Below are 27,586 nucleotides of genomic sequence, written 5' to 3' on the forward strand. Positions count from 1 at the left end.
GCCCCTACTGAACAGTTACAGCCAGATTTAACATCTTTATCACTTGTCACTAAACCAAGTACTTCTAACACTGTTACTACTGCCACTGTATGTGAAACTATGCTTAATAGTTTTTCCTCTGATTTGGCTTCAGTGACTGCGAATGATGCCTCTGTTTCGTTTACCGGTGCTCGACCGAAGGATACTAATAGCTCTTTATACTCGGACAATGTTTTTTTTTTTAATTTTCCTGCCCCTTTCAGACTTCCATCCATGTTGGGCAGGGGGCGGAACCTGAGCTATATACGCAATAAACTGAAGTCTTCAGTAGAGAATGACCAGATGTTAGAGGAGAATGTACGCAAGAGACTTCCTCGCTGGTTTACAACCTTTCTTCAGTCCTACTTACAGAATCACAAGTAAGTTTGTTAAATAAAGGGCTGAGCTTCGTTCCATCACGCTCAGTACCCATTGAAGACATTGCATTAGACATTAAACTTTTTTTACGGAATGTAGCTTTGAAATTAGCGTTTGGTGAACAGCAGGCAGCTCCTGCACTTTTGAAACTGCCAAGTTTATATATGCCACTTATGCATCCTGTCCTTAAAACTTTTGCTAAGACTGTTGAGAGTGAATTGCTTAAGATGGATGCATTTAAAGGTAGATTTTATAACTTAACTCATGATGAATTTTTGGAGCTAAATGAGTTGAAAGCCAATAGTAATTTAATTATTCGTCCTGCTGACAAACGTGGATCTATTGTAGTTCTTGATTCTGCTTACTATAATTCAGTTATGTTTTCTATGTTGAATGATGCTGCTACGTATGAATGTATAACTATCAATGATTTTAAAAGAGTTCTGAGTAATGTTTATTAGAATCTCTATTTTGTTAATGGAATGTGTTATAGAGAAAAATGGGTACTTGCGTATTATCGCAACCAGATCTTGTAACCTGGGGCTCTTCCTGATGTGATCACAAAATGACTGTATAGTAAACTGAAATGAGGTGTGTGAAGTCCAAATCACGTTTTGGATTCTGAAAGAGGAAGTGGAGTAACAGGCAATTTCGTCATCCTTGGCACCACCTTTTACCAGCGTAACATCCACCAAAGTAACATGAGCAGGGCACACTACATTACATAAGCTTCCTACATGTCATTCTGACAGTGCCAAAACAGTAGTCACCACTTCACACACCCCTTTTCACTTAAGAGAAAAGTCGTTTCGCGATCACATTGACAGTGACAGCATGTTACAAAATTTGGTTGTGCTATCATGGATGAGGAGATGTTTTATTTTTCAGAAGTAGGAAGGTGCCCTTCAATTTTGTTTGTTTATAGCCATTGTTGTACTTCTCCACAATTCCTGGAATGACTGTTTCAGTGTCGTTTTGCATTACAATGACAGCCGAAGTAAAACCAGAGAAAGTTTTGCACTTAACACGCTACTTTCCATTGTTCTTGGTATCTTTAATAATACCTACACATGTGGAGACATGAAAGGTTTCAATGTGGCCAACTGCATTCAACCCCATGGAGAACCAGACCTTTAAAAAAAAAAAAAAAAAAGGACGCTAAATACGGAGTCCCGGAAACAACAGCAACTCATTCCAAGGTTATTCATCCCTTGTGCTCTCTTGTTTCCAAGTACTGACTCATGTTTGTGAAAATTGCCCCAGAAAATAGGGACAGAATTTAAACATTACTTGTAGAAACTTTTTAGAAACTGCAGAAATTGCTACTTACGTATTACTGACTGGTCTGCAATATAGTTACGATAATATGTAAGTACCGAAAAATTATTATGATTTTATGTTGGTTACTGAACCTTTAATACCTGTTATTCACGGCCTTCCCAAGGTCCACAAATCATTACATAACCCACCTCTTTTCCCAATAGTCTCAGGTAGAGGTTGGGCTACAAAATTTATTTCTATTTTCATTGAAAACCATTTAAAAAAACCTCTGGAAAAAGCTAATGCAGTACTTGGGGACACTGAACATTTTCTGGGTACCCTGGGTGATTTTGCAAGGGAGCATGTTATTTTTCAGAGCAGACACTGCTAGTCACCATGGATATTCAAACCCTATTTACCATCATACCCCATGAAATGGGTATTATGCATTTGAAGAATTTTCTTACTACTAATACTGACTATCCTGCTGAGTTGATTAAATGTATTGGTGTTCTAATAGAGCTGGTTCTACAGAGTAATCATTTTTTTTTGTTTAATGATCATTTATACAAGCAAAGGGTGGGTGTTGCGATGGGGACTCCCTGTGCTAACAGTTATGCCAGCCTTGTGTTGGCAGAATGGGAGCATGGGGTAGTCCTCCCTGAACATCTTTTTTCCACACAGTTGTATTATAGACTCTTTGTGGGTGATATTTTTATTTTGTGGGAGGGTCCAGAAGTTGACTTACTGAAGTTTGTTCATTATCTAGAGTCATCTAGTGATTGTTTCAGATTTGCTCTGCATTATTCACGTACTACTGTGGACTTCTTAGATGTAAGGATTAAGCTATTAGATGGTGTTATTAATAGTTCCCTTTTTTGGAAACCTTGTAGGAAAAATAAGTTTCTGCAATTTAATAGTATGCATCCTAGGCATATTTTTAACAGTATTGCCAAAAGCCATTCCCTCAGAATGTCTCGTATACATACTGATGATACTGAATTTTATGAAGCTATGGACCTTTTAAGTAATGAATTTTTGGCTTGGGGTTATAAGCAGTGTGATTTGAATGTTAACTACAATAATGTAGTTTCTTTGAGACCTAATAGAGGTAAACCTTTCTTTAATCTCTCTAATATGCCTAAGAAATCTGCTGCCATTAATTCTGCTAATAATGTTGGACTTTCTTTTGACTTATGGTAGTAACATGCACCATGTTTGTCAAACAGTCAACAAGCTTTGGCCCATATTACTTTCAGATGATAAAATTAAATCTATTGTGGGGGATAAGTCCAGTTATATTTTCAAAAATAATGTATCCCTTAAGAGATAGCTTTGTTATAGAACTACATCTAAACCTTCTTTATGCTCTGAACCGAAGGGCACTTTTCCATGTAGGAGTTGTAAAGCTTGCTGTTACATGTCAACCAGGAATGTCCTATTTATAATTTTACATTTAAACCTAATTTTTTGCTGACTGCAAATCACATGGGTTTATATATTTAGCTGGATGCAAGCATTGTACCTCATTCTATGTGGGGAAACTATTAGAATGCTTAAGGAACGAATTCTTCAACATAAGGGTGACATCAGAAGTAAAAACATGCGCAATGCCCTAGCCAAGCATATTTCTAATTTTCCAGGACATGCTTTTGATTTTGTGTTACAGCTTGTTTATTTTAATAAAAGACACTGTGATTTTAATAATAGATTAGAAACTGTAGAAACTAAATGGATCATTAAATTACAGGCTAACAAAGCAGCCTGATCTTAATGTATCTGTGCCTTTAAAGCCTTTATTTTAAAAACGCAATATACATCAGTAATTGGTTTTATATAATGATTGGGTAATTGTTTAATACTTTGCATTATTTAAAGGATTTTGTAATACCTTGTTATGTGGCTGTGATGAAGCACATTGTGTGAAAGTGCTTATCCTGCGTATTAAAGAAGATTCAGACTTGGTGGATGCCTGATTTGTTTGTTTCACAGTTATATTTTATTTCTTATTGGGCAACCTTTGTTTTTTTCGGATACATGTTTTTCTATTTGACTTGGTATATGTAGTTTTGGTCATTCAGTCTCCTTTAGGACTCTACGGTTTGAGAACCAACATTTTAAACAGTTGATGTCCTTCAAGGATGCATCTGCAGTCCTTACAAATGGGTTGTCCTGTCGTCAGGCAGCCCTTCGGTCGGCCGGATTCTAAAGTCTGGGTCTGGCTTCGGCTGGTGTCGCTCTTCACCCGACGTCATTGCGGCAGTTCTTCGGGTATAAAGGCATCAGCCGACGCCATTTTCCTCAGTCTTTCTTGCCGCGTGGCGCCCGAAGCAGAAGCTGTTCGCAAGTGCCGGTCGGTCAGATCCAGAGATTACTACTACCGAATACTACTTCGAAGACTTCTATAAAGCTAAGTACCCGCTGGGGACTCTTTCTTGCCTCAGCCGATGTCAGAGAAAGTTAATAACTGTTTATCTTGTGGGAAACAAATACCTCATAAAGATTTCCACTCCTATTGCATACATTGTTTAGGCCCAGACCACGACGTAGCAGCTTGTCTAGCCTGTGCTTCTTTTAACCGACGGACGCTTAGACGTCGCTCGGACTTTGCTGAACAGATTTTCGCCCGATTTTGCCTACATTATGCCGTCGGATCCTCCGACTACGCAAATAACCAAAAAGCGCAAAGAAAAGGACCGACACTCGCGGTCCGCGGTTTCGGCTGAAACCGCGGTTAAGCAAACCACGAGTGTCTCGGTTTCGGCCGAAACCGAGCAAGCGGTTCTTTCTTCAGCCGATAACTTGCCTTCTACCGAGGCCTCTTCTATCCTGGTAGAAACGGCTTCTGAAATCCAACCTCCTGATGCGATTTCACAAGATTTATCAGACACCATTCCCCTAGATATTTCTACCCCTGCACGTGGAGCTGCTAGGCCTCCTCCAGCTATGTCTATTAAGGCCTTTGCCAGGGCTAAAGCAGCCAAAGCTTCTAAACCTGTGCCTGCCAAGCCCCCCTCTCACAGGCCCAGCACCAGCTCCCATATGCTTTCTTTGGCAGAGGATCTCATCTCTTTAATTCGTGGATCCCAGCCTCATCCAGACAGGGCCTCTCTCCCTCCTCCAGAAAAGAGGCCTAGAGCAGAGCCCCCTGAGCCAGTAGCCACAGATGATTCCTCTGATGACTCAGATCATACAGACCCTCCTGAGGCTTCTTATTCTCCTTACGAAGACTCTGATGCTGAGGAGTCCATCCCTTCAGCCTCTCCTCCTGAGGAATTTTCCTTTGGGGAAACCTTGCATGCTATGAGGGAACAATTTCAGTGGCAGGGCCAAGATTTCTCAGACTCTAGAAAAGGCTTAGGACCTTTCTACACTTGCCACAGCATAGGCCCTTAGCTATACCTCCAGTTCTATCTGTTGTTGATGATGCATTTAATGATGCTTGCACTGCTCCTGATACTTTACCTCCGGCTCCTGCTAAGCCCGATAGGTACTACAGGGTCCCGGACACTCATCACCACTTATATAAGGCTCCTTTGCAGATCCAGAGACTATCTCCCAGGGCCCAAAAGCTGTAGCAGCTACTTCTTCTAAAACCCTCCCTCTGAAAGGGATTCCAGGTCCTTAGAGAGATGGGGTAAAAAAGTTTACACCTCTGCTACTTTGTCAGCTAGAACTTTGAACTGCCAATTTCATATGATTCAATATCAAGAGTTTATGCTTGACCAGTTGACTAAAAAGCTGTCCTCTGAAGAATCTTTAGATAAAAAGTATATTCAAGAAATGTTACATAACATACAGCAAGTTAGTAACCATTCTTTAAAATGTGGCTATGATGCACTGGAGGCTTCCTTTAGATCAGCCATGACTGGCACAGTTATCAGGAGACATGCATGGTTGAAAGAACAGGCTTTACCAGATCATATCAAATCTAAGCTTTTGGATGCACCTATGGACAAGGTCAATTTATTTGGTGCCCCCGCACAGCAGGTACTAAAAAAGATGGAAGAGAAAGCAAAATCTGTGCAAACAGTCAAAGATTTCTTACAAGTTCAACCTCCAAGGTTTAGCAGAAACTGGCCCTCCAAGAATTGGTCCTTTCCGGACTCCTCTAAGACACAAAGAGGCAGGAATAGGCACTCTAGAGGCAGAAACCAATCCAGGGGTGCCAACAGGGGTCGCCAGTGGCAGGGTAACAACCAACGAGGCACCGATACAGCCACCACCACTACAACAACTCAATCACAGTGACTTGGCGGTGGCACCGCCTACCAGGGAACAACTAGAAGCACCCTTAGGTGGAAAGCTATCATTATTTTCAAAAAACTGGCACTGCATCACAAGAGAAAAATGGATTTTGCAGACTATAGACAAAGGTTACAGGTTCCATTTCCATACACTACCAGGAAAGAGAGGAATGCCAAACCTACCACCTTCTCAAAGGACAGAAGCTCTAAAACAAATATCTCAATTATTAAGAATGAGAGCTGTAGAAAAGGTACCATTTTCGAGCAAGGGAAAGGGATTTTACTCAAGGCTCTTCCTGGTACCAAGAAAGGAAAACAAATGGAGGCCTATTCTAGACCTGTCCGCTTTAAACACATTCCTCATTGTTCCAAAATTCAAAATGCTGACCCTACAGCAGCTTCTTCCCATGCTGGGCAAGGAGTCTTGGCTGGTAACTCTAGATCTCAAGGAGGCATACCTGCACGTCCCCATCAGACCAATTTGCAGAAGATACCTCAGATTTCTTGCAGGATCAGAGCATTATCAATTCTCAGCATTGCCCTTTGGCTTATCTACTGCGCCCAGAGTGTTCACGAAATGCCTGGCATCAGTAATCGCTCATTGCAGACTTCAGGGAATTCAAATCTATCCCTACCTGGACGACTGCCTGATACAAGCGGACAACAAAAACAAACTAACAGAAGACTTACAAAGAGTCAACTACCTGCTGCAAGCCCTGGGATATACAGTCAATACAAAAAAGTCAAGACTGATTCCATCCCAAAGAATAACCTTTCTGGGTGCAGAATTGGACACATCAAAACAAATGGCATTTCTAACCACAGAAAAGAAAGAGCAACTTCCTCTCTACTTCTTGGCATTAACAAAGCAGAGCCATCTAACTGCAAGAAAAGTGCTACAAGCTCTAGGCTTCATGGCATCCTGCATAATACTGGTCCCTCATGCCAGGCTGCATATGAGAAAGCTACAGTGGTACCTAAAGAATTTGTGGTCTCCGCACAAGCACAGCCTAGAAACAAGGATTCCAATGATCCCATGCCTGAAGCAGGAGTTCTTATGGTGGGCTCGAGCCTGTCAATCAAACACAGGACTGCCCTTCTGCAAAAGCCAACCAAGACAAACCATCACGACAGATGCCTCAGACCTCGGTTGGGGGGCACACATGATGGGCAAGTGCATTCAAGGCCTATGGACTCAAGACCAGCTGCATCTGCACATAAATCTAAAAGAAATGATGGCAGTAAAATTGGCAATCCAGGCATTCAGACCTATTCTCCAAGAAGGCCAGTTGATGATAAGGACAGACAACACCACAGTTATGTGGTACATCAACAAACAGGGAGGCACACACTCATACCCTCTATGCCGGTTGGCACTGGACCTATGGGATGTGGCTCTGAGCTACAACCTTCAGCTACAGTCAATTTATGTACCAGGAAGGAAAACATTCTAGCAGACATATTAAGCAGAACTACAACAGATGCCCACAAATGGATGCTGCATCCGGACATCTTCAAAACCATCACAAGAGAATGGGGATTACCACAAATAGACTTGTTTGCATCCCCACTCAATCACCAGTTGAAGAAATTCTGCACAAGGACTTACCACCCACTTGCTTGGAAGGTGGACTCACTATCCTTCAGTTGGAAAAACCTGACAGCATACGCATTCCCACCACTTCCTTTGATGCACAAGGTGCTTCTCAAGATCAAAGAGGAACGTCCGAGGATCATTCTGATAGCCCCAGACTGGCCAAGACAACATTGGTATCCACTGCTGAGGAGCATGTCTCGGGAACAAATATGGACACTGCCCCGATCCCATTACTGCTGACACAGAACAACTACAACATCCTGCATCCAAACCTAAAACTCTGCAGCTAACTGCCTGGAACATTACATAACAGCAGTTAACCCAAATTTATCCCAAAGGGTTAAAGACATAATCCTGAGGCTCGTAGACCTTCAACAAGAAAGAATTATGCAGCAAAATGGAAAAGATATCTCATCTGGAGTACTGCAAAGGGCCAAGATGTGACACTGGTGAACATAGCCAACATCCTGGAGTACTTGGCGGAGCTTTTCATACAGGCCTGTCCTATTCCTCCATCAAGATACATGCATCAGCTATTTCAGCAGAATACAGCTTGGATCCTCCTGTCTTCTCGCATCCTCTGCTCAGACAGTTTCTGAGAGGAATTAAAATGTAAAACCTCCCAGGAAACCTCCATTGCCAGCATGGGACTTGAACTTTGTGCTAGAAAAACTGACTCTACCTCCTTTCGAACCAGCAGCTACATCAGAATTGCAATACTTATCCTGGAAGACTGCTTTCCTGCTGGCAATAACTTCAGCAAGAAGGGTCTCTGAGCTACAGGCATTAATGGCAGTACAACCCTTCCTGATCTTCCATCAAGATAGAGTGTCCTTGAGAACAAATCCTACATTTATGCCTAAGGTGGTATCCAGAGTCTCTTTAAATCAGGCTATCCACCTTCCTACATTCTTCCCCAATCCACAGAACAGGGGAGAAAAGCTCTTGCATACCTTGGACGTACACAGACAATTACGCTACTACCTGGACAGGACAAAAAACACTAGAAAAACTGACCAACTTCTGGTAGCATATGCAACAAGAAAGGAAGGAAAACCAATTTCTAAACAGACAATCTCCAAATGGATAGGAAATTGCATTAGATTTTGTTACTCCTACCTTGGAAAGAAAACTCCAGAGAACATCAGGCCTCACTCCACAAGGGCTACAGCCACTACCACAGCTTTCTTACGAGGAGTGGCTACCAAGGACATTATAGAGGCTGCTACTTGGACCTCCGTGCATACATTTGCCAAGCATTATAATTTACCTCTATACTCTAGATCCCGTGCTGGCTTTGCCACTGCTGTTTTGCAAGGGATACTAACTACACCATAATCTACTCTCATTTCCTCCTCCCCTAGCCTAGCTATGGTATTCTACCCATTTGTAAGGACTGCAGATGCATCTTTGAAGGACATAGTACAGTTTTGTACCTACCATAAATGTAGATGTCCGAGAGGAATGCATCTGCAGTCAGGATTACCCACCCTCCTTCCCCTCTGAGGGTCTCCTAGGGTACTTACCAATCTTCAGCTAGCTTGGGGGGGATCTATTATGGTGTATTTGTTTGTATATATGTACATACATGCTTATTTTGTGTGTTTGCTCTCTATTATTTGGAATATTTGGCATTTATCCAAATTTAGCCATCCAAGAGGGCACCTGGCACCTGGGGCAAGAAACACTGAGGAAAATGGCGTCGGCTGATGCCTTTATACCCGAAGAACTGCCGCAATGACGTCGGGTGAAGAGCGACACCAGCCGAAGCCAGACCCAGACTTTGGAATCCGGCCGACCGAAGGGCTGCCTGACGACAGGACAACCCATTTGTAAGGACTGCAGATGCATTCCTCTCGGACATCTACATTTATGGTAGGTACAAAACTGTACTTTTTCTTGACACTTTCATTACCTTTCTTGACACTTACATTTGGTCTTGCCTCTGGTCTCCCCTTAGCACCCAGGGTGTTCAGCAAATGCATGTCCATAATGGTGCCACTGTTGCATCTGCAGGGTTCAAATTATTTTCATACTGGGATGACTGTCCTTTTAGTGTCCCTTCGATTTAAGCCAGCTTGTTTCAGTAAGGGAGTTTCTGGTCTGTTTCAGTACCTGAAGGTAATGTTCAGCATGTCTGGGTCCCAGCTGCAGCTCACACCATGCCTGATTGACTGTAGCCTGGGCACTCAGTCATGCAGAGTAAGACTCCATATAGATAAGTCTCAGATGCTTCAGTCCGGGGTGTCTAAAATTCTTCAGTATCTGTCTTTTTTGTCCCATGATGCTGAATCTTAGGGTGGTGGCCATTATGCCAGCTGTAAGAGTGCTCTTCAGTGGACCCAGAGTACCATATTTCAGAAGGTGAGAAAGCCAATTTGTAAGGATTTATATAACTTTGCCTGCATAGATCTATCTTATGATCAATAATTTACAGAGCTACCGTTTGAAGATGAGTTCCTTACTTGATTCTTTTATTGCCATGCAGCTGTCTTTGAGAGTTTACAAGAAAAGTGCATACATTTCCAGTAGCTACAGCATTTTTTTTTATTTTTGTATTATGTTTATTTAATACTATACCTTTTTTGAGAGACAGGCCATTTATAGAGCTTCTAGATTAGCTGCAGTAAAGGTTTACCATGCTAATCATGCATTTTGTGGTATTTGGTGGTGGTGTGATACCAGATTAACCTTTTTTAATTATCATCGAGATTTTACCTAGACCTTTTGAGATACTGTGGAAATGCCTAACAGTGTTGGCCATGATATTTCAGATTTTTGTAATTGACAGCATATAGGCTATATCAGCCTTGGTTCTCATGCGAGACACAAACATTTTAAAGTGAGTTGTTATTTTAAGAAGGAAGACATCCGGAAAAGTTACTTTGTGAAACCTGAATGGAATCAAGTTCAGGTTGAAAGGAAGTACGACAGATGAGTAGTTTGATATATATATATATATATATATATATATATATATATATATATATATATATATATATATATATGTCTGTGTCAGGAGATATTGGAATTATGAGGTAAGGGGCAAGAGATATTTAGAATTGTTTGTTTTGAGAGATAAGGAATTGAGAATGTTCAGGGGGAAAAAACACTGCCTTACTGGCATATAGGTGGTAGTGTCTTCTAGATTCCTAAAAGTACTAGGCAGTTGCCTTTGTGGGCCATTTTAAGTCTAGCCAATTTTCATTTTTGTGCTCAAAACAACTTATCCTATTTGGTTATAGATTGGCCTTGGCATCCCATGGTCGATTAATTGTATTACCAACTTCTCTGCTTCCTATTTCTGTCTCCCTCAGTCTACACTTCTGTCCCTCTTACTTTCTCTCCTCCTCGCACTCCACTCTGTATAATTCCATCCACTGCTCTGCATTTACTTCCTCCTGCACTCTCCTTCTTCCTATTTTCCCCTTACCCCCATTTTAACTTATTGTTTTTTTCTCACTCTCCTTTTTTTTTCTCACTCTCCTTTTCAGTTGCTCCCCAGAGTGTTTCCCCCCCTTCTTCACTGACTAGACAGGAGATTCCGCCTTTCAAAAGAGAAGATGTCCGTGGACTATCTGCTTGAGCTATAATAATTTTCTGGGACCTTATCTCCCTTGCTAAAGAGACTCAGTGTATGTAATCTCCTACATATGTTCTTTTTTCTAGCAGCTACCTAACCTTGAGCAGCATTCTACCCTGGTGCGCGTGAAAGTAGCCTACCACTGGTCACTGCACAGGCCCCCCCCCCCCATCCTTGGTTTTCCAGTCTTTCTCCCCATAATTACCTCTGTCTAATCTCTGTAACCTAACTTCTCTGTGGAACCTCTTCTCCTCTGAGTGCACCTCCCTCCTTTTTCCACTAGGTGGCAGCATACTCCTGATAAAAGGAACTGCAGTATTCCCTTCTCCCTGCCCCACTTACTTTTTCTGCCTAAAAGTGTCTCTGCCCTACACTAAAGAATCAGTAATTTACCTCCCCACACTTACTTTCAGAGAGTTTTTTCTCTAACCATACGTAAAATCCTAGCTATTAACTGTAAACCAAAGTTTATAACCATATACCTGCACCCCTGCTGTAATTCTCCTTCTCCAGCCTCAGGTCACTGATTATTTTTCGGGCCTTTCCCACCTCTTTGGCTCTTCCCACTACGCTCCCCTACACTTCCCCCAGTACCTCTACATTTATCCCCTCCTATCAATCCCTCCCTCTCCACCAACCAATCCTGACACTTTTTCTATCTCCTGTAACTGACTCCAACTACCATGCTCACCCTTCCTCCCAAGGTCCTTCTCCTGTCATCCTTCCCCTTCTTTCTAGTATCTCTATACCAAATCACCTGCTATACTGATTTCCATTTACTCTCTCCTCCTTTTACTTTTACTCCCCAACACCACCTTGCTTCCCATTACCACATCATCTCAGCTTCTTTAGTTCCCTCCCACCCTATCCTTTTCTTGAAAGTAAAACTTTTTCCAAGCTCAAATAATAACTTTAAACATAAACCAAATCTCTACCAGCCTCTTCTATCTAAATACAAAACTAATAAATACATCCCCCATACCTTTACTTGGCCGGCGATATTCACCCCAGTTCAGGTTCTAATTTCTCTCCTACAAATCTCCCTAGCACCAACAAAAAATCCTTCAACAAAAACCTCAAACCTCAAATTCCTCACTATCAACACCCAAAGCTTAAAAAATAAATTAACCCTCTTCCATGCCTGGCTCAGTCACAACTCTCCTGCCGTAGCAGCGATCTCTGAAACCTGGCTAAAACCTCACATTAATGACTCTGAATTCCTACCACCAGGATTCCATTCTCTCCGATCTGACCGATCTAATAGAAGAGGTGGTGGTGTTGCTCTAATCTACTCCAATCTCTTGTCCATTACTCCTTACTCTAACCCCATCCCTTCTTTCAATAACGCTGAACTTGTAATTGGCATACTAAAAATAAACAACCATAAAAGTATCTGCATTATTTGCCTCTATATTCTTCCTGGCAACAATACCAATACACTGGAAGACAATCCTCTCATGGACTTCCTCCAATATTAAGCTAGAAACCTTCATTTTGGGAGATGTAAATGTTGACTGGGGAAAAATCATTAACCCTAATCCCACAATAACCATCAACCTATTCATCTTCTCTTAACTTACTAACTCCATTACTAGACCTAACGAAACTAATCCCCCTGGCACCATACTTGACTGGATCCTAGTATCTCATCCAAACAAAGTTATAAAATCTGGTGTCACTCCTGACCCATTAGGAGACCACCTCCCTGCCTTCTCCATTCGAGCTACTCCCACCTCCCCACACTCTCACCACTACATTCATACTCGTAACCTATATACCTTCAACCCTACTTCTTTCTCTGACTATTGGTGTTAGGAATGGCTTTATGGAAGTCATTAATAAAGATATTGAATAGTAATGGGACGAGTGTGGAACCTTGGGGTACTCCGGTAGGGGTAGGAAGGAAAGTAGAGTTGGCTTGGCCCCATTTCACAGCTTGGGACCCGTTTGAAAAGTAGCTGGAGCTAACTAACTGGAACCCCCTAAAAACACTACCATTAGACAAAGCCGTTGACTATTTCAATTCTACATTCATAACTGTCCTTAACTCCCTAGCTCCCATAAGAACAAAAAGAGTTGAAACAAATACCACCCCTTGGCTCACCAAAGACACAAAAAAAGATGATGCTTCAAAGGGATAAAACCTGGAAAACCTACATTAAACACAAGCAACCTGAAATCTTCCTTAAGTATAAGCAGTTAAGAAACCTTGCTAAAAAACAAGTCATTAGAGATAAAAAGTCTTACTACATCAAACTACAAGAAAACCATGCTAGAAATCCCAAGCAATTCTGGAATTCTATTAATTCCCTCCTTAGACCAGGTACAAAACCCCCCCCCTGTCCTTATGCCAGCAAATCTGACCTTGAAATAGCCTCCCTATTCAATTTCTTCTTCACCTCTTCCATCGCTGAGCTAGCCAAAACGTTCACAAACAATAACCTTCCTCCCCTCCCTGCTCAATCTTCCGTTCCCTGCTCCCCCCTCTTTCGAACTCAAACCAGTATCCACCGACCTAATAAAGAAACTACTATATAAACTAAAGCCTTGCTCCAATGCCCCTGACAGCATTCCATCCTCCTTTCCTAAAAAATAGCTTCTGACTCTATTGCTCTACCTATCAGCATCCTAATTAATAGGTCTTTACTTGAATCCTACGTACCTAAACTATGGCGTACCGCTTTCATTCTTCCTCTCCACAAGGGCAGCAAAAATTGTAATGTCTCCAATTTCCGCCTTTCCGCCTCTCCCCTATCTCCAAAATTCTAGAAAAATGTATCCACCTGCAGCTCCTGCCATTCCTTACCAAACACCAACTACTCTCTCCTACCCAACACGGCTTCCGCCCCGGACACAGTACTAACACTACCTTTCTCTCCTTCTTGCACTCTGTTAATTCAGCACATGACTCTGGTAATATAGTATCCTCTGTTCTACTAGACTTATCCAAAGCTTTTGACACCATCTCTCATACCCACCTTCTAAATCACCTCTCTAATCTCAACCTTTGCCAAAAAACTCTTTCCTGGTTCTCCAGCTACCTTTCAAACTGGTCCCAAGCTGTGAAATGGGGCCAAGCCACCTCTACTTTCCTTCCTACCCCTACTGGAGTACCCCAAGGTTCCATACTCGTCCCATTACTATTCAATATCTTTATTAATGACTTCCATAAAGCCATTCCTAACACCAAAATTGTGCAATACGCTGACTATTCCACTTTGATCTGCTGTGCCTCTAACCTAGCAGAGCTCCAAGCCCCAACACAAAGTGCCTTCTCAACCACTGAAAACTGGATGCTCCAAAATCATCTCTTTCTAAATGCAAACAAAACTAAGATCCTCCTTTTCTCCCCCTCTAAATCCTCCTCTTCTGATAAAAACTAATTTCAAATTACCAGCCTTAACAACTCCTCTATCGAGATTGTAGCCTCCACCAAACTTCTCGGTGTTACAGTTGATGACCAACTAAAATTTAATACTCATATCCAGCTAAACATCAAAAAAACACACATAAAACTAGGTTTACTGTATAGAAACAACCACTTCCTCTCTCCTCACTCCAGACTAACCCTTGCCTCTACCTACCTCCTTCCCTCCCTACTGTATGGAGCCCCCCTGCTCATTAACTTGTCATCCACACTTACCTCCAAATTGGAACAGTGTTACAACAAAATCTGTAGATTTGCCACAAATGCCAAATCCTCCTCTCATCACTGCACCTCCCTTCACTCTCTAAACTGGCTTGAACTCCCCAATCAACTTGACTTTCTGCAAATCGTCAAAGCCTACAAATTATTGTTCCATCCTACTAACTGCCCTGCTCTTTCTAATATTCTACAACCTTATACCCCCTTTAGACCACTTAGATCTTCTCACCAAAACCTGATCACCGTACAAAAACCCAAGCGCCCAGCTGGTCAGCTTCTCTTATCCTCTACCCTAGCTAAAAAATGGAATGCCCTGCCCTCCACACTAAGGACATGTACCAACCTTAATAACTTCAAAACCCAACTTCTTTCCTACCTCTATCTAAACAGGAATTGCAACTGCATTCTTCAGCCCATACCTCTCAAGCTATCTTCTCCCTTCTATCCAGGCTAACCTCTTCACCTTCCTAACCTCTTTTAAATATACTTAGCATAGGTAACTAAATAGTAAAATTTTGATTTTATGATATAAGCCTGTTTTCCTCCTGAACAAAATAGAAATTGCTAGTGTTTATTCTTTTTGTAGCTACCTGCTATTTGTAATACAAAAACTGTCTTTGACGTTTCATGTAATTAAACTGTTGTTTTCCTGTTGGAGCTTTTCTCCCCGGGCCTCCACTGAAAACGGGCCCCCAAGCCCAATGGACCTCCCTGGAAATCAAACTGAAATAAATAATCACCCCTAGTAAGAATAACTGGGATCACTGTGTAATTTGAGGGGACCCATGGAGTTGATATAGCATTTAGGAGCTGCCTCTGTCCATTTGTAGTACAGGGGCAGCCCTGGGCTAAATTTTCTGTTTCCTGTCCTTAGATATAAGTTACACTTGAAAATAGACAGGGTTGGATTTTGTTTTATGTGGATAGGGAGTCTGTTCTACAGCAGAGGTATTCAGTGCGAAATATACCCTTTTCCCCAAATTATTCTGTTGATGTTGCAGCACAGGTTTGGATCTCTAGACTGAGTATTTCTGATGCCATTTGACTTGTTGATGTGCAGTAAAGCCACCAGTAATGGGTTGGAGGATGTCTTTTATATGCTAGACACAGGTCACTCCTTAGCAGTTTGTAGGATACTGAATACAGTGACTACCTAATACAGTGACAACACTTTGAGTCAGTCCATGTAGGACACATTGTTTAGGCCTTGCATCCTTTTAGTATTTGTGAGCGGTCCAGTTGTTGCATGTGTCTGAACAGATACATGCCAAAGGGGGCATTATATTGAACGAATGGCCTAATGAGGGCTGAGTAAAGGGGGACAGTGGTTTTCTTAGATCTAGACGTACTCCCTTTGTTTATAAGGTGTGCAGTATAGTAAGACTTTCTTACGACTATAGATGCATGTTGGTAAAAAGTTAGGTCACTGTCCACTTAAGTTCCCAAATCCTGAACAGCTGTGTCAATTCTTAGAGTATTATCAATGTTGCAGTTCCCTGGAGAAGATAACTTCCTAAAGGATACAGTAATGTATTTTTTGGCATTTAGTTTCAAACCATGATTTTGGCACCAGTTATTTATTTGAGACCAACCTTTTTGCAGAATGGTTAAGCCATTTGGGGATTCGGTGACTGCTTCTAGTTTACAGTCATCTGCAGACTTAGCCAGAGCCCTTTGGGTTTGGCTTTTACTTCAGAAAAGTGGATGCCAAACATGACAGGTCCCAGCACAGAAGCCTGGGGTGACCCACTGGTGACTGCTGTCTTTGTGGAGTTGACTTCCATGATTTTGATTATCTGTATCCTATCTGTGAGCCAGTTGACAAATCCAGCAGGTGACATAGAGGTTTATTTAACTTTAATACTATGCCTGGATGGGCAATTTTGTCAAAAGCTGTGGTCAGGTCGATGTATGTGGTGTGTAATTTTTTGCCTTCTTTCATTGCTTTGGTGACCTTTTCAGAAAGTCCACCAGTTCAAGTGAGCATGACCTGTACTTGACGAATCCAAAATGAGACTGGTCCTAATTGATTCATGGTAAGTCTTTCCATAGCTTTGCATGTGAGGCTGGTCAGACCTATGGGTGTCTAATTGCGATGTGTGTGTTTAACCATTGAGTGACATTTGCATTGAATAGCTGAACCTCGAATGTTCATTCAGCAAACGTTCATTTTTTTTCAACAGGGAAAGTAACTAGTTAGCCAACACTTCCCCGTCTCACACACCGCAGTATTTCAAACCTACCAGGTGGGGGGCTTCACCCCCCACAACTATATATACCAGCTGCGAGACCACACTACATTGTGGAAAAGGGCAGACACGGAAGTGTTGGCCAACTAGTCACTTTCCTGTTTGCTGAAAGTGAACATTAGCCGAGTGAACATTCGATGGATAGGGATTGTAGACGTTCAATGCAAATGTCATTTGATGGCTTTACATAGACTGGTAGTTGCCTGGGTCTGTGGAAGGTCCTCCCTTATGCACGGTAATGACTGTAGCTGTTCTCCATTTACTTAGTACAAAACCTGTATGGAGGCTGAGATTGAACAGTGTTGAGGATATGGCTAAATCTTGCTTCATGCTATTTAAGCTGCATCCAGGGATATAGTCAGGACCTATTCATGCAGTATTCTTGGTTTTTATAGCATTTTTAGCTTGTATGATAGCTGAAGGTGAGCAGGTAGCAAAGCTGGAGGTGAGCAGGTGTCAGTGCTTTGCTACCCTATCTCTGGCAGGCTACCAAAGCTCAGAGCTCCGTCTTCCACATGCCTGTCCATGAGAATGATGGATCAGTCACCTGAGAGCTCAAACACTGCCTTTCAGACTCACAAACAGAATCCTTTCAGTTTTCTATGCCACAGTAACAGAAGGATCTCAAGGAAGACTGCTCCTGACTCTGGATTTTTCAGCTGCTGAGCTCCGATAAGAAACCCTTTTGGGCTGTATGTCCAACCTCTGCTTTATTTTTCTGTCAGTGCCTCAGTAGTGTATTCTGCCCCCCCCCGATTAGAAAGTTTGTATATTCTGTTTTTACTCTGACTAGCACAGCAAGGCATATGCTGTTGATTAAAAGCTTCATTTGGAAGTTTTGACAGAAAAACTTGCTGATTTTTATTTCCTTTGGGGTTATGATTATTTGAAGTGATTGAGCAGGGTTATAGCATTTTAAATGATTTTTTTCTTAAATTATGACACTTGGCGCCATTTTTGTATGTTATTCTGACAGGAATTGAAAAATCAGTTTATGATTTATTTCTTGTTTAATACTGTTTTATGCTCTGTGCATTAATTTTGACTGAAAGTAGCTCCCCCTCCCCCCCCAAAAAAAACAGAGAACATTTGTGCATGTATTTTGTGCTTGGAACTGTATTACTGAAACTATCATTTCATTCAGTTCAGAGTAATATCCCTATAGAAGTAAACTTCAGACTACAATTTAAAGAGAGAATAGAGGGATTTGTTCATTTTCAGTGGGCTAACTTTGCGACCAGTATTTGGTATTGATTTCTCCCCTGACTTGGTGGACTCGTATAGTGCCCCCCCACCCACACACACACACACACACACACACACACACACACACACACACGCACACACACACACACACACACACACACACACACACACACACTGTCATCCACCCCTTGTGCACCAATAACTTAGAAATAAATAAAAAAATCCCTCGTCCTATGAATTACGATTCCTCCGTAACCTTAAGCAAGCTATCAGACCACTCTCCTTTATTTGCCTCCAGGCTCCCAGGTGTGGTGTTGGTACTGCAACTGCAACTGTGCATGACACGAGAGTCGGACAAGTCCTCTGGGGCTGTACCAGTCAGTGCCTGGTTCAGGTAAAGAACTACTATTAAACTCTTAGGTGCTGGGGAAGTCATAGGTGCATATTCTGTTTCTAGCATCGATTTGCCTTCTCCAGCGATTCTCCCACTAGTACAATGCATGCAAAAAAGTGACAGAAGACCCACCACATCACAGGGCAACAGTCTCTGACTCATGTTTACACTTCTAGAGCCATTGTTCAGGTAGTTGATTATAGGGTGCAAACCCACGTTGAGTAACGCTGTGCTCACTTCTCTGTTCATCCACCCAGGGATCCTGATTTTGAAAAGGATTCAGAATCTGACATTTCAGAAGGGTCAAGAGTCAGATCAGTAAGCTTCCTCTGATGTGGCTGCAGAAATGTAAAAGGATTTTTTCTGTTTCCCAAAGTGCTGGACAGGTTTAGAGGTGTATTCATTTGGGAGTAGTCTTCAGCTGCTCCCGGGGTGAGCAAGGTATATGATTTTTTCGAAGATGAGGCCCCAGAAGTGACTACCTTCCCTTCATTTATCCCAGTGTTAGAGGATGCTTTCAATAAAGCTTGCTGTAATCTTTTGAATTTACTTTTGCCCAAAAAAAATGTTTAAAAAAAAAAAAAAAAATAGGGTGTGCTTGACCATGCCTGGTCTCCAAGCCCCCTTGTTTGCAGATCCAATTGCTTCATTCCCAGTGACGTCCTCCAACAAAACTGTCTTCATTAACCCCATTCTTCCTTTAGATAAGCTAGGCAAGTGGCTAGAATCTCAGGTGAAGAAGCTGGTGCAGTCCAATACAGTAGCTTTCAAGGTGTTTAACTAACAGTGTATTATATGGAAGTTGTGTTGATGTGTGTGTGTAGTTTAGATGGGTTTGCTGCATTTCCTGCTGAGCAAAAAGTCTGTCAAAGGGAATGTCCAGTGTTTCTCAAGTGTCTAAACATGCTTTAAAGGGTGTCTTGCAAGGGGCTGATACTGTTTGTAGAAATGCAGCAACCGTTGCAGTAATAAGGAAATCTACTTGGTTGCACAGTCAAACCATTTCTCATGAGTTAAACAAGGAGATTGTGAATGCTTCTTTTGGTTCTTATTGTGTTTGGTACAGCAGCTAATCAGATCTTTAAACACTCGTATGATAGAGAGAAAGTGATGCAAGCTGTATCTAAAATGTTCTATATTCCCAAGTTTACATTATGTAGGATAATTTTTGACGACCCAACAAACAAAAGCCAAGGTTCCAAAAGGAAATAGGAGGAGAACTCTGACAAACCTAACAGGAGGATCGCCTTTCCCGAAAAGAATAACCCTCTTTCCAATCTTATAACTATGCTGAGACGTAGCACCTGTCTTTCCCATGCTTTTCTGGGTACTCTGTCTCAAACGTTCTCTCTCATCAAGGCTGCCTAGCTGTTTGTTTTCTACAAATGGGTGCTCAGCATTGTTGGCATACGTTGGCGGTGGCAGCGGAAGTAACTTCTGCCTCTGTTCAGGGGGGTGCCCCCTCACCTGCCAAACTAGACTTTTCATCCTGTACCTGTGACAAATGCTGGACTCGGACATCATAGAACTGGATGTTCTCCGTGTTTCACTGTTGCAGTTATTACATTTGGGTAATCTGCTGGCAGGTTGCCCTCAGTCGGCCTGATTAACAAAGTCTTGGGTCCTGTGTCACTTGCTGTGCCTTCTTCCATGACGTCAGGGATATAAAACATGCAGCCGACACCATTACATCAGTCTTTCTCGACTTGTGGTGCCCGAAGCAGAAGCAGTTTGCAAGTGCCGGTCCGCTGACTCATGAAATTTTCGTTTTCGAGTTTCAGAACCGAAGTCTTCAACTAAAAGCTAAGTACCCCGTTGGGGAAACTTTTTCTTGCACCTTACCGATGTCAGTAAAAGTTATTAATTGTATTACTTGTGGGAAGCAAATACCCCATAAGGATTTTCATTTGTACTGTATTCCTTGCCTAGGCCTTGACCACAACGTACCTTGCTGTCGGTTTTGTGCTTTATTTAATCAGTGCACTGTCCGTCATCGGTACATTTTTGCTTCTAAATATTTCGGTTCTCGGTTTAATTATCCAGAAATGACGTCCGTTAGCCATCCGACTACCAGAATACCGGAAAAAACGCAAAGAAAAAGAGACAGGCCGTTGAGGTCCAAAACTGCCGACATCGCTTCTCCTAAGCCAGTTCACCGGTACTCAGTGAGGCGCTTTCGTAGCCCCCGATACCCGCTACTTCTGATTCACAGGCCTCTACTGAGACCCATTCGGAGTTCGGTATGCTGCGAGATGCTTCACCTATGGAACCCGCAGATGTCTCTACCTTGGATGGGTCCGGAGCTACTGTGCAGGCACCGGCTTCTGAGGGTGTATTCAGGCCTACAGACTTGCATATTAAACCAACTCCACTTTCAATACTAAGGCCTAAATCTCGATCTGTGTCTAAAAAACCGACGCCCAGGCCACATGTTCAGGCCCCTATGCCTAAAAAACAAATGATCAAAATGGCTGAAGATTTACTCTGATCCTGGGTAGTCAACCCCCCCTCCTTTCTAAGAGGCCTAGGGCTGAACTTGATTATGAATCTTCTGAACAAGACTCTTTCCTCTGGCTGTTCTAATGACCTGGATTTGTCCATACCTACTTATGAGGATTAACGGAGAGTACAAATCCACTTTTGTTGTATTGTCTTGTCATACTTTTTTTTTGATAGACAAATAACGTTTTTCGTTTTTCACTAGTAAGCTTCCTCAGAGAATGTTAAAAACAATGTAGAGTTAAATGGGAATACACATTTCAATCTATTTGTACTAGATAATTTTATATGTACTATACCTTTTAGAAAACTAAGCGCTTCAAGTTTTTGGCTTCTGTTTTAAAAATCAACTCTACATTGTTTTAACATTCTCTGAGGAAGCTACAACTGAGTTTGCAGCTAAAAACGCTTCAAACAAAAGAAATAAAAGCTGGCTAAGGACACAAATAACTTGCTGAAAGTGGATTTGTACTTGCTACCTTCTTTATCAGTGGTTTTTGTGTTTGCAAGAGTTTGTTTACAGTACTTATGAGGATTCTGATGCAGAGGATTCCATTCCCTCTGCTTCTCCCCCACAGGATTTTTCTTTTGGGGAAAATTTGCATACCTTAAGACACTGGGAAAGTCAAGAATTTTCTGAATCCAAAAAGAGGCTTAGGGATTTCCTCCTTCCTCAGCATAGGCCTTTGGCTATACTTCCTGTTCTAGACATTGTTTATGATGTGTTTTCGGAATCCAGTATGGCCCCTGATTCCCTGCCCTCCGGCCCCTAGTAAACCAGACAGATACTACAGGGTTCCTGAGTCCCACAAATTTATTTTCAAAAATCCTGTTGCGGATCCAGAAACAATTTCTTAGGGGCCAAATGCATTAAGGCTTCTACTGCCAAAAATCCTACCCTTTCTTATAGAGAGACTCCAGGGTGCTGGATAGATGGGATAAAAAGGTTTATACTTCTGCAACCTTGGCAATCGGAGCTTTAAACTGTCAATTCCATATGCTAAAATATCAACAGCATGTCATGGGACTGCATAAACAGAAAATGATGATTTCTGACTGTGTGGAAAGTAAAGATTTACAGGATTTATTGCATTCAGCTGAACAAGTTGGAAAACATACTTTGTAATGTGGTTTTGATTCTTTAGACTGGGTCTGCCACTGCTGTTTTGCAGGGCCTTATAGCTGGTCCTAATACTGTATAAAATCCATCCTCCCAGCCATAACTTTGGGAATCTACCCAAATGTAATGACTGCAACAGTGAAACACGAAGAACATAGTACAGTTGTGTACACTTACCATAAATGTAGATGTTCGAGTGTATTCACTGTTGCAGTCCTGGTTACCCTCCCTCCAGCCCCCAGCCCCCCCCCCCCGCGTTTTTCTCTTAATATACTGCTACTTTCTTTTACTATGCTTAAAAGCCTTTTTGGTGTATTTGCTTTTGTTTGGAGGTATATTTTTGTGTATATGTTTTGCTCCCCATTTGGGGGGCACCTGACATCTGGGGCAAGAAAAACTGATGTAATGGCATCGGCTGCATGTTTTATACCCCTGACGTCCTGACGTCATGGAAGAAGGGATAGCAACTGACGCAGGACCCAAGACGTTGTTAATAAGGCCGACTGAGGGCAACCTGCCAGCAGATTACCCAAATATAATGACTGCAACAGTGAATACACTCTAACATCTACATTTATTGTAAGTGTACACAACTGTACTTTCCTCTTTTGGAAAAGATGAAAGGTTTCAACTCCAGAATTTTCCTAGTTCCCAAAAAAGAGCTGTCATGAAGACTGGTTTTGGATCTTTTCCTTTATCAAGGTCCCTGAGTTCAAGATGCACCCCCTGCAGACAATGCTTCCTCTCTTTCCAGACTGCTACTTCATGGTGGCCCAAGGCTTGAGGGTTTCATATCACCATATCTATGAGGCTGTCTGAGATTTGCTGTGTTTGGTTTACACCATCATTTCTCTGCCTTGCCCTTTAAGCTATCCACTTTGCCTCGGGTGTTTTCCAGATGTGGACTGTTGGCATTCCCATCTTTCCTTACTTGTACAATTTGCTGATCTGTGCAGAGTCTGTATCCATGTGTTTGGAATTGCTAGAGAAGGTCTCAACCTTACTGTCCCACCTAAGGTTGAAGTTGAACTTTCAGAAGTCGTGACTGACAACCTTGCAAAGACTTGCCTCACAAAAGAATGACATTTCTTTCTGAAGACAAGATCCTGTCTTAAACGAGGTGGTGATTCAGGAATCTTCCAGGAGAAACTTCGCGTTGGCAAGAGAATCCTGTTCTAGGAATTATAGTGTCCATGTTTCTCATGATACTTCCCCATCTCCATGTGAGGGAAATTCAATGATATGTTTAGAATTGCTGGTCCCAGCACCTACCTTCCCTAAAATCTCTTGTTACTGGTACTGCCCTTCATCGGATGAGAGTTGCAGTGGTGGTAGAGTATCAATTCAAGACCTCCTTTGTTCCTATTCCAGTGCAGTCAGTCCAGACAGATTCATTTGGCTTCACTTGGGGAGCAGTATTAAAGGGAGGGCAAGTGCAGGCCACTTGGGGACCTAAGGATGCACGGAAGCATATCAGTATCTAGGAATGTTTGCAGTTGTCCATACCTTTAAAGTCCTTCACAGCCTATGTACTCTGGGTCATCTTCTAGTGGTTACAGACAACACCACAGTGACATGGTACCTCAGCAAACAAGAGAGTTTAAGGTCATACCCTCTGTGCCACTTGGCAGTGATGGCCTGGGACTGGCTTTAACAGCATTCTTTAATAACTCTTCAGGCATCCTACATCCTATCATAGCAAAATGTTGAGGGAGACAAACTGACAAGGTCCTGGGCGGACCTGCATGAGTGGCAGCTCAAGTCAGTGGTGTTTAGGATCTAGTTCAGGTGCGGGCAACACCTCAAATAGATCTATTAACCTCCTTTCGAAACAGTGAGCTGGAGAAAGTATGTTCCAGACATCCCTGCCATCACGCTTGTAGGACAGATGCATTGGATGGGAATGTTCCTGTATGCGTTCCACCCTTTCCACTGATGCATTACTTGTGAAGGTTCAGAAAGAAATACCAAAATTCATAGTGGTCACCCACTATTGACCCAGGCAATCTTTGTTCTCTCTTCTCCCTTCTAATGGTATTAGGCGAGGGCAATTGCCACAGACGTTTTCACACACTTGATTTGCTCACACAGTCTCAGGGGCTTTGGAGCAGCTACAAGTAACAGCCTGGATGATTCAGTGTTTACTCCATTTAGTCACTTGTTTTATGAGGATGTGTTAAAGAAATAACTATTTGAAATATCGGGACCTACTAGAGCTTGTCCCGAAATATGGAGACTGAATAGCTGAAAGAACATAGATATATTAAGTACGAGATATATTAAGTCCGAGATGCCATTTATTGGAATATTCCATTTTCTCCAAGGTATGGTAATCTCTGAGTTGGTTTATATATTTGGGGTTTGGTGGTCATATGGGGGGGGGGGCTTTTCCCTTTCCATAAAGAAGTTTATTTTTCAAGATTCACTCTTCTCCGTGATTTTTTTTCACAATTGACATTTCAAGTGCCAAAATTTTAATAGGAGCTGTTAAAGGAGGTAAGAAAAAAAACTGCTGCTTCTATGTTTACAAATGGATGAGGTTTTCTGAGTGTCTTAAGTGGGTGTAGAGTATCCCCTGAGGTTAACATTCCTCTGGTCTTGAAATATTTGCGAGCGACCTCAGGGTGGGTTATCGTATGGGTCCACTATGGTGCATTTAGTGGCAGCTTCTGCTTGTCTGCCATTGTATCCCCTTTTTTTGTTTTGTTTTGTTTTGGTAAAAGAGTTTATGGGTGGAATACTGCATATGAGACCCCCCCCCCCCACAAAGCAAGCAAGCAAATTCCTCTTGTGGGATCTCCACTACGTTCTGGGAAAATTGACCTTGCCACCTTTCAAATCCTACCGCTCAGGCTGATATGAAGTTCTTAATGTGGAAAACTGTTTTGCTTATTGCTTTGTCATCTGCAAGGCGAGTGCCTAAGCTTCAAATTCTCATCTGAACTTTATCTCAGAATTCACCCTCAATCAGTCTATTAACCTCCCGATGCTCTTCCCAGAGACTAAGAATAAGGGAGAGAAGGTGCATCAGCAGCTCAAGTACTACCTTAACAGAACAAAACCATGCAGAAAGGCTGAAAGGCTTCATTTCCTACCCAGAGGCAAAGAATGGTCAACCTGTCTGTAAGCAAACTATTGCATGTTGGCCATACTGTGGTATTTTTTGTTACACATGCCATGGCAAGGAGAATCCAAGCAAGATGGACTCATTCCTGCAGGACTTTTTCTTCTTCATTGGCTTATTGGAAAGAGTGGACTCTAGAAGTTTTCTAGAGGTAGCAACTTGGTCCTGTGTCCATACATTTATGAAGCTCTACAAGCTGAGTGCCTTTTCTAAATCCAGAGTAGGCTTTTCTAGGACTGTTCTCTTGGGGATCCTGGACCCTTACCTTCCTCCTCCCAGGTTAGGTAAGCTTTGGGGATCTACCCATATGCCAGTAAAGCAGTGTGTTTGTGGACGTAGTACAGTTGCACAAGTCTTCCTTAACCTGTAACAGTAGATGTTCATAGAACATGCTGCTTTACTTGCAGCATCCACCCACTACCCCCTTTTTGGATGTATATAGTTTAGTGTTTGAGTTATTCACAAACTGTTTTTTTCATCTTCTCTTCCTTCTGGACCCTAGGAAAACTGAAAGGGTCCTGGCTGTGGATCTAACAGGCAGTCCCTGTGTTATTAGTTGATTGGCCCATTGTGGACACACACACACAGCTCACGCACACAAGGCAGTGTGTTCTACGAACACCTACTATTGCAGGTAAATAGGATTTATGCAGCTGTACTTACAAGCTTGTTGGATATTGTAAGGGCTACTGTGGGGCAGAATGGTGGGGCTTTGTGTGATGGTCTGTACTGTGGAACTTCAGAATCTGAGGTCAAATCATGTCCCTTTGTTCACCAGGTATTGTGGGCACTGGGGGGAGCATGGTGGGACTTAGTGGTATGAACTGTGTCTCAGAACTCTGGAGTCTAAGATTTGATCTGGTCATGTCCCTGTGGTCACTGCTGCAGGTTCTTTCCGTTTCTGTGTCGGTCTTTCTCCAGGTACTTCATCACTGGCTGATTTGTTACATTAAATGGTTCATATATTTGTTCTGTTTACTCTTGGGACTGTTGCCCAGGTTATGACTGAAAAAGTTTTGAAGGCCATTTTAGTTACCTGACCAAGTGAATGAATGAATAAATAAAAAAAAGAAGACCCGCATGTTTTAGATTAGTTTTGCAAATACAAATTGTATCCTGCAGTGGGATAAGAACCACATGGGCTGATCAAACATTCAGAATAGTCTCTAAGAAGTTAGTGTGCACATTAGCAAGTGTGAGTAATTCTAATTGTTATACTTGGCCCTTTTTATGTATAGAAAGAATTACCTCTTTGAATATAGTGGTCTTGGGAATAAGTAGTTTAGAAGCTCCTACTTCTGCTCTATTTTCTCCTCTTTGTTTCAGCCCAAGCCATCTGCTGCTGCTGCTGCTGCTGCGTCATCTTCTACTGCCCCTGCAACAATGGAAAAAACAATTGTTCTCATGAAACCCCGAGAAGAAAGCAAACCATCGGCGCCATCAGATGGTGGAGCAGCAATCCCAGCTACTGCTACTAGAGAGAAGGAGGGTCAGCGTCCAACACAGCCTGTCTATCAGATACAGAATCGAGGCATGGGTTCCACTGCACCTAGTGGCAATTTAGACCGTAAGCTCTGATTTAGAATCATAGTCAATAGCCCAACTGAATTAAGATTTTTGTTATGAAAACAAAAAAAAATGTATTTTCATGATCAGATATAAACAACAGCAAGGAGAACCCAAAAAACAAGTATACACAGAAGAACTCTACAAAGTGAGCACTAGAATACTTTTTTGTTATACAAACTGGTTCTTTCCCCTATTAATAAAGGAAACTTCATCCAAGTACAATAAGCACATATAGAAACAATTTAAATTAAATATCATCTGAAAAAAAATCTGTTCACATCCTTGCACAAATTGTATTGCTACTGCAGTCGTCTGTCGAAGCCAGGGAGTTGTTCACTTTCCAGCTTTATTTACCAGTGTATCTTTTTGTACTCTGACATCCGGATGCATCCATCTTGGATATGTAGTAATGTACTTATTTAAGCATTATTTACATTTCTCTGTCCAAAAATGTTTAAAATTTGAAACTGTTGTATTTACGAATGTTAACTGTATACCGTAAACAAACAACTTCTTTGTTGCTTTTTAAATGTTGCCATTTTTTCTGATCATATCCCTTTTTATAATGCCCTGTTCAAACTAAATGTAAACGCATCACATATATGTATGATTAGCCAACTACAACAGCATGCAGAATCTCAAGGACATGTAACCACAAACAGAACACACTGAGAGTTGCACCACAGTAAGTATATT

The 27,586-nt window shown here is 42.0% G+C and overlaps 1 protein-coding gene across 2 annotated transcripts in view; it reads left to right on the top strand.

The window, feature by feature from the left end:
* SMG9 (SMG9 nonsense mediated mRNA decay factor) overlaps window positions 1-27,586 on the top strand; it is a 684,281-nt gene that overhangs the window by 63,598 nt on the left and 593,097 nt on the right. For both annotated transcript variants that reach the window (XM_044080557.1, XM_044080556.1), the window contains exon 3: window positions 26,648-26,888. In XM_044080557.1, the coding sequence (XP_043936492.1) occupies window positions 26,648-26,888 (241 nt within the window). The remainder of the gene's footprint in view (window positions 1-26,647; window positions 26,889-27,586) is intronic.

Source organism: Protopterus annectens, chromosome 8.part0 (genome assembly GCF_019279795.1).
Source record: "Protopterus annectens isolate FY-2018-M chromosome 8.part0, PAN1.0, whole genome shotgun sequence".
In the NCBI taxonomy this organism is placed as follows: domain Eukaryota; kingdom Metazoa; phylum Chordata; order Ceratodontiformes; family Protopteridae; genus Protopterus; species Protopterus annectens.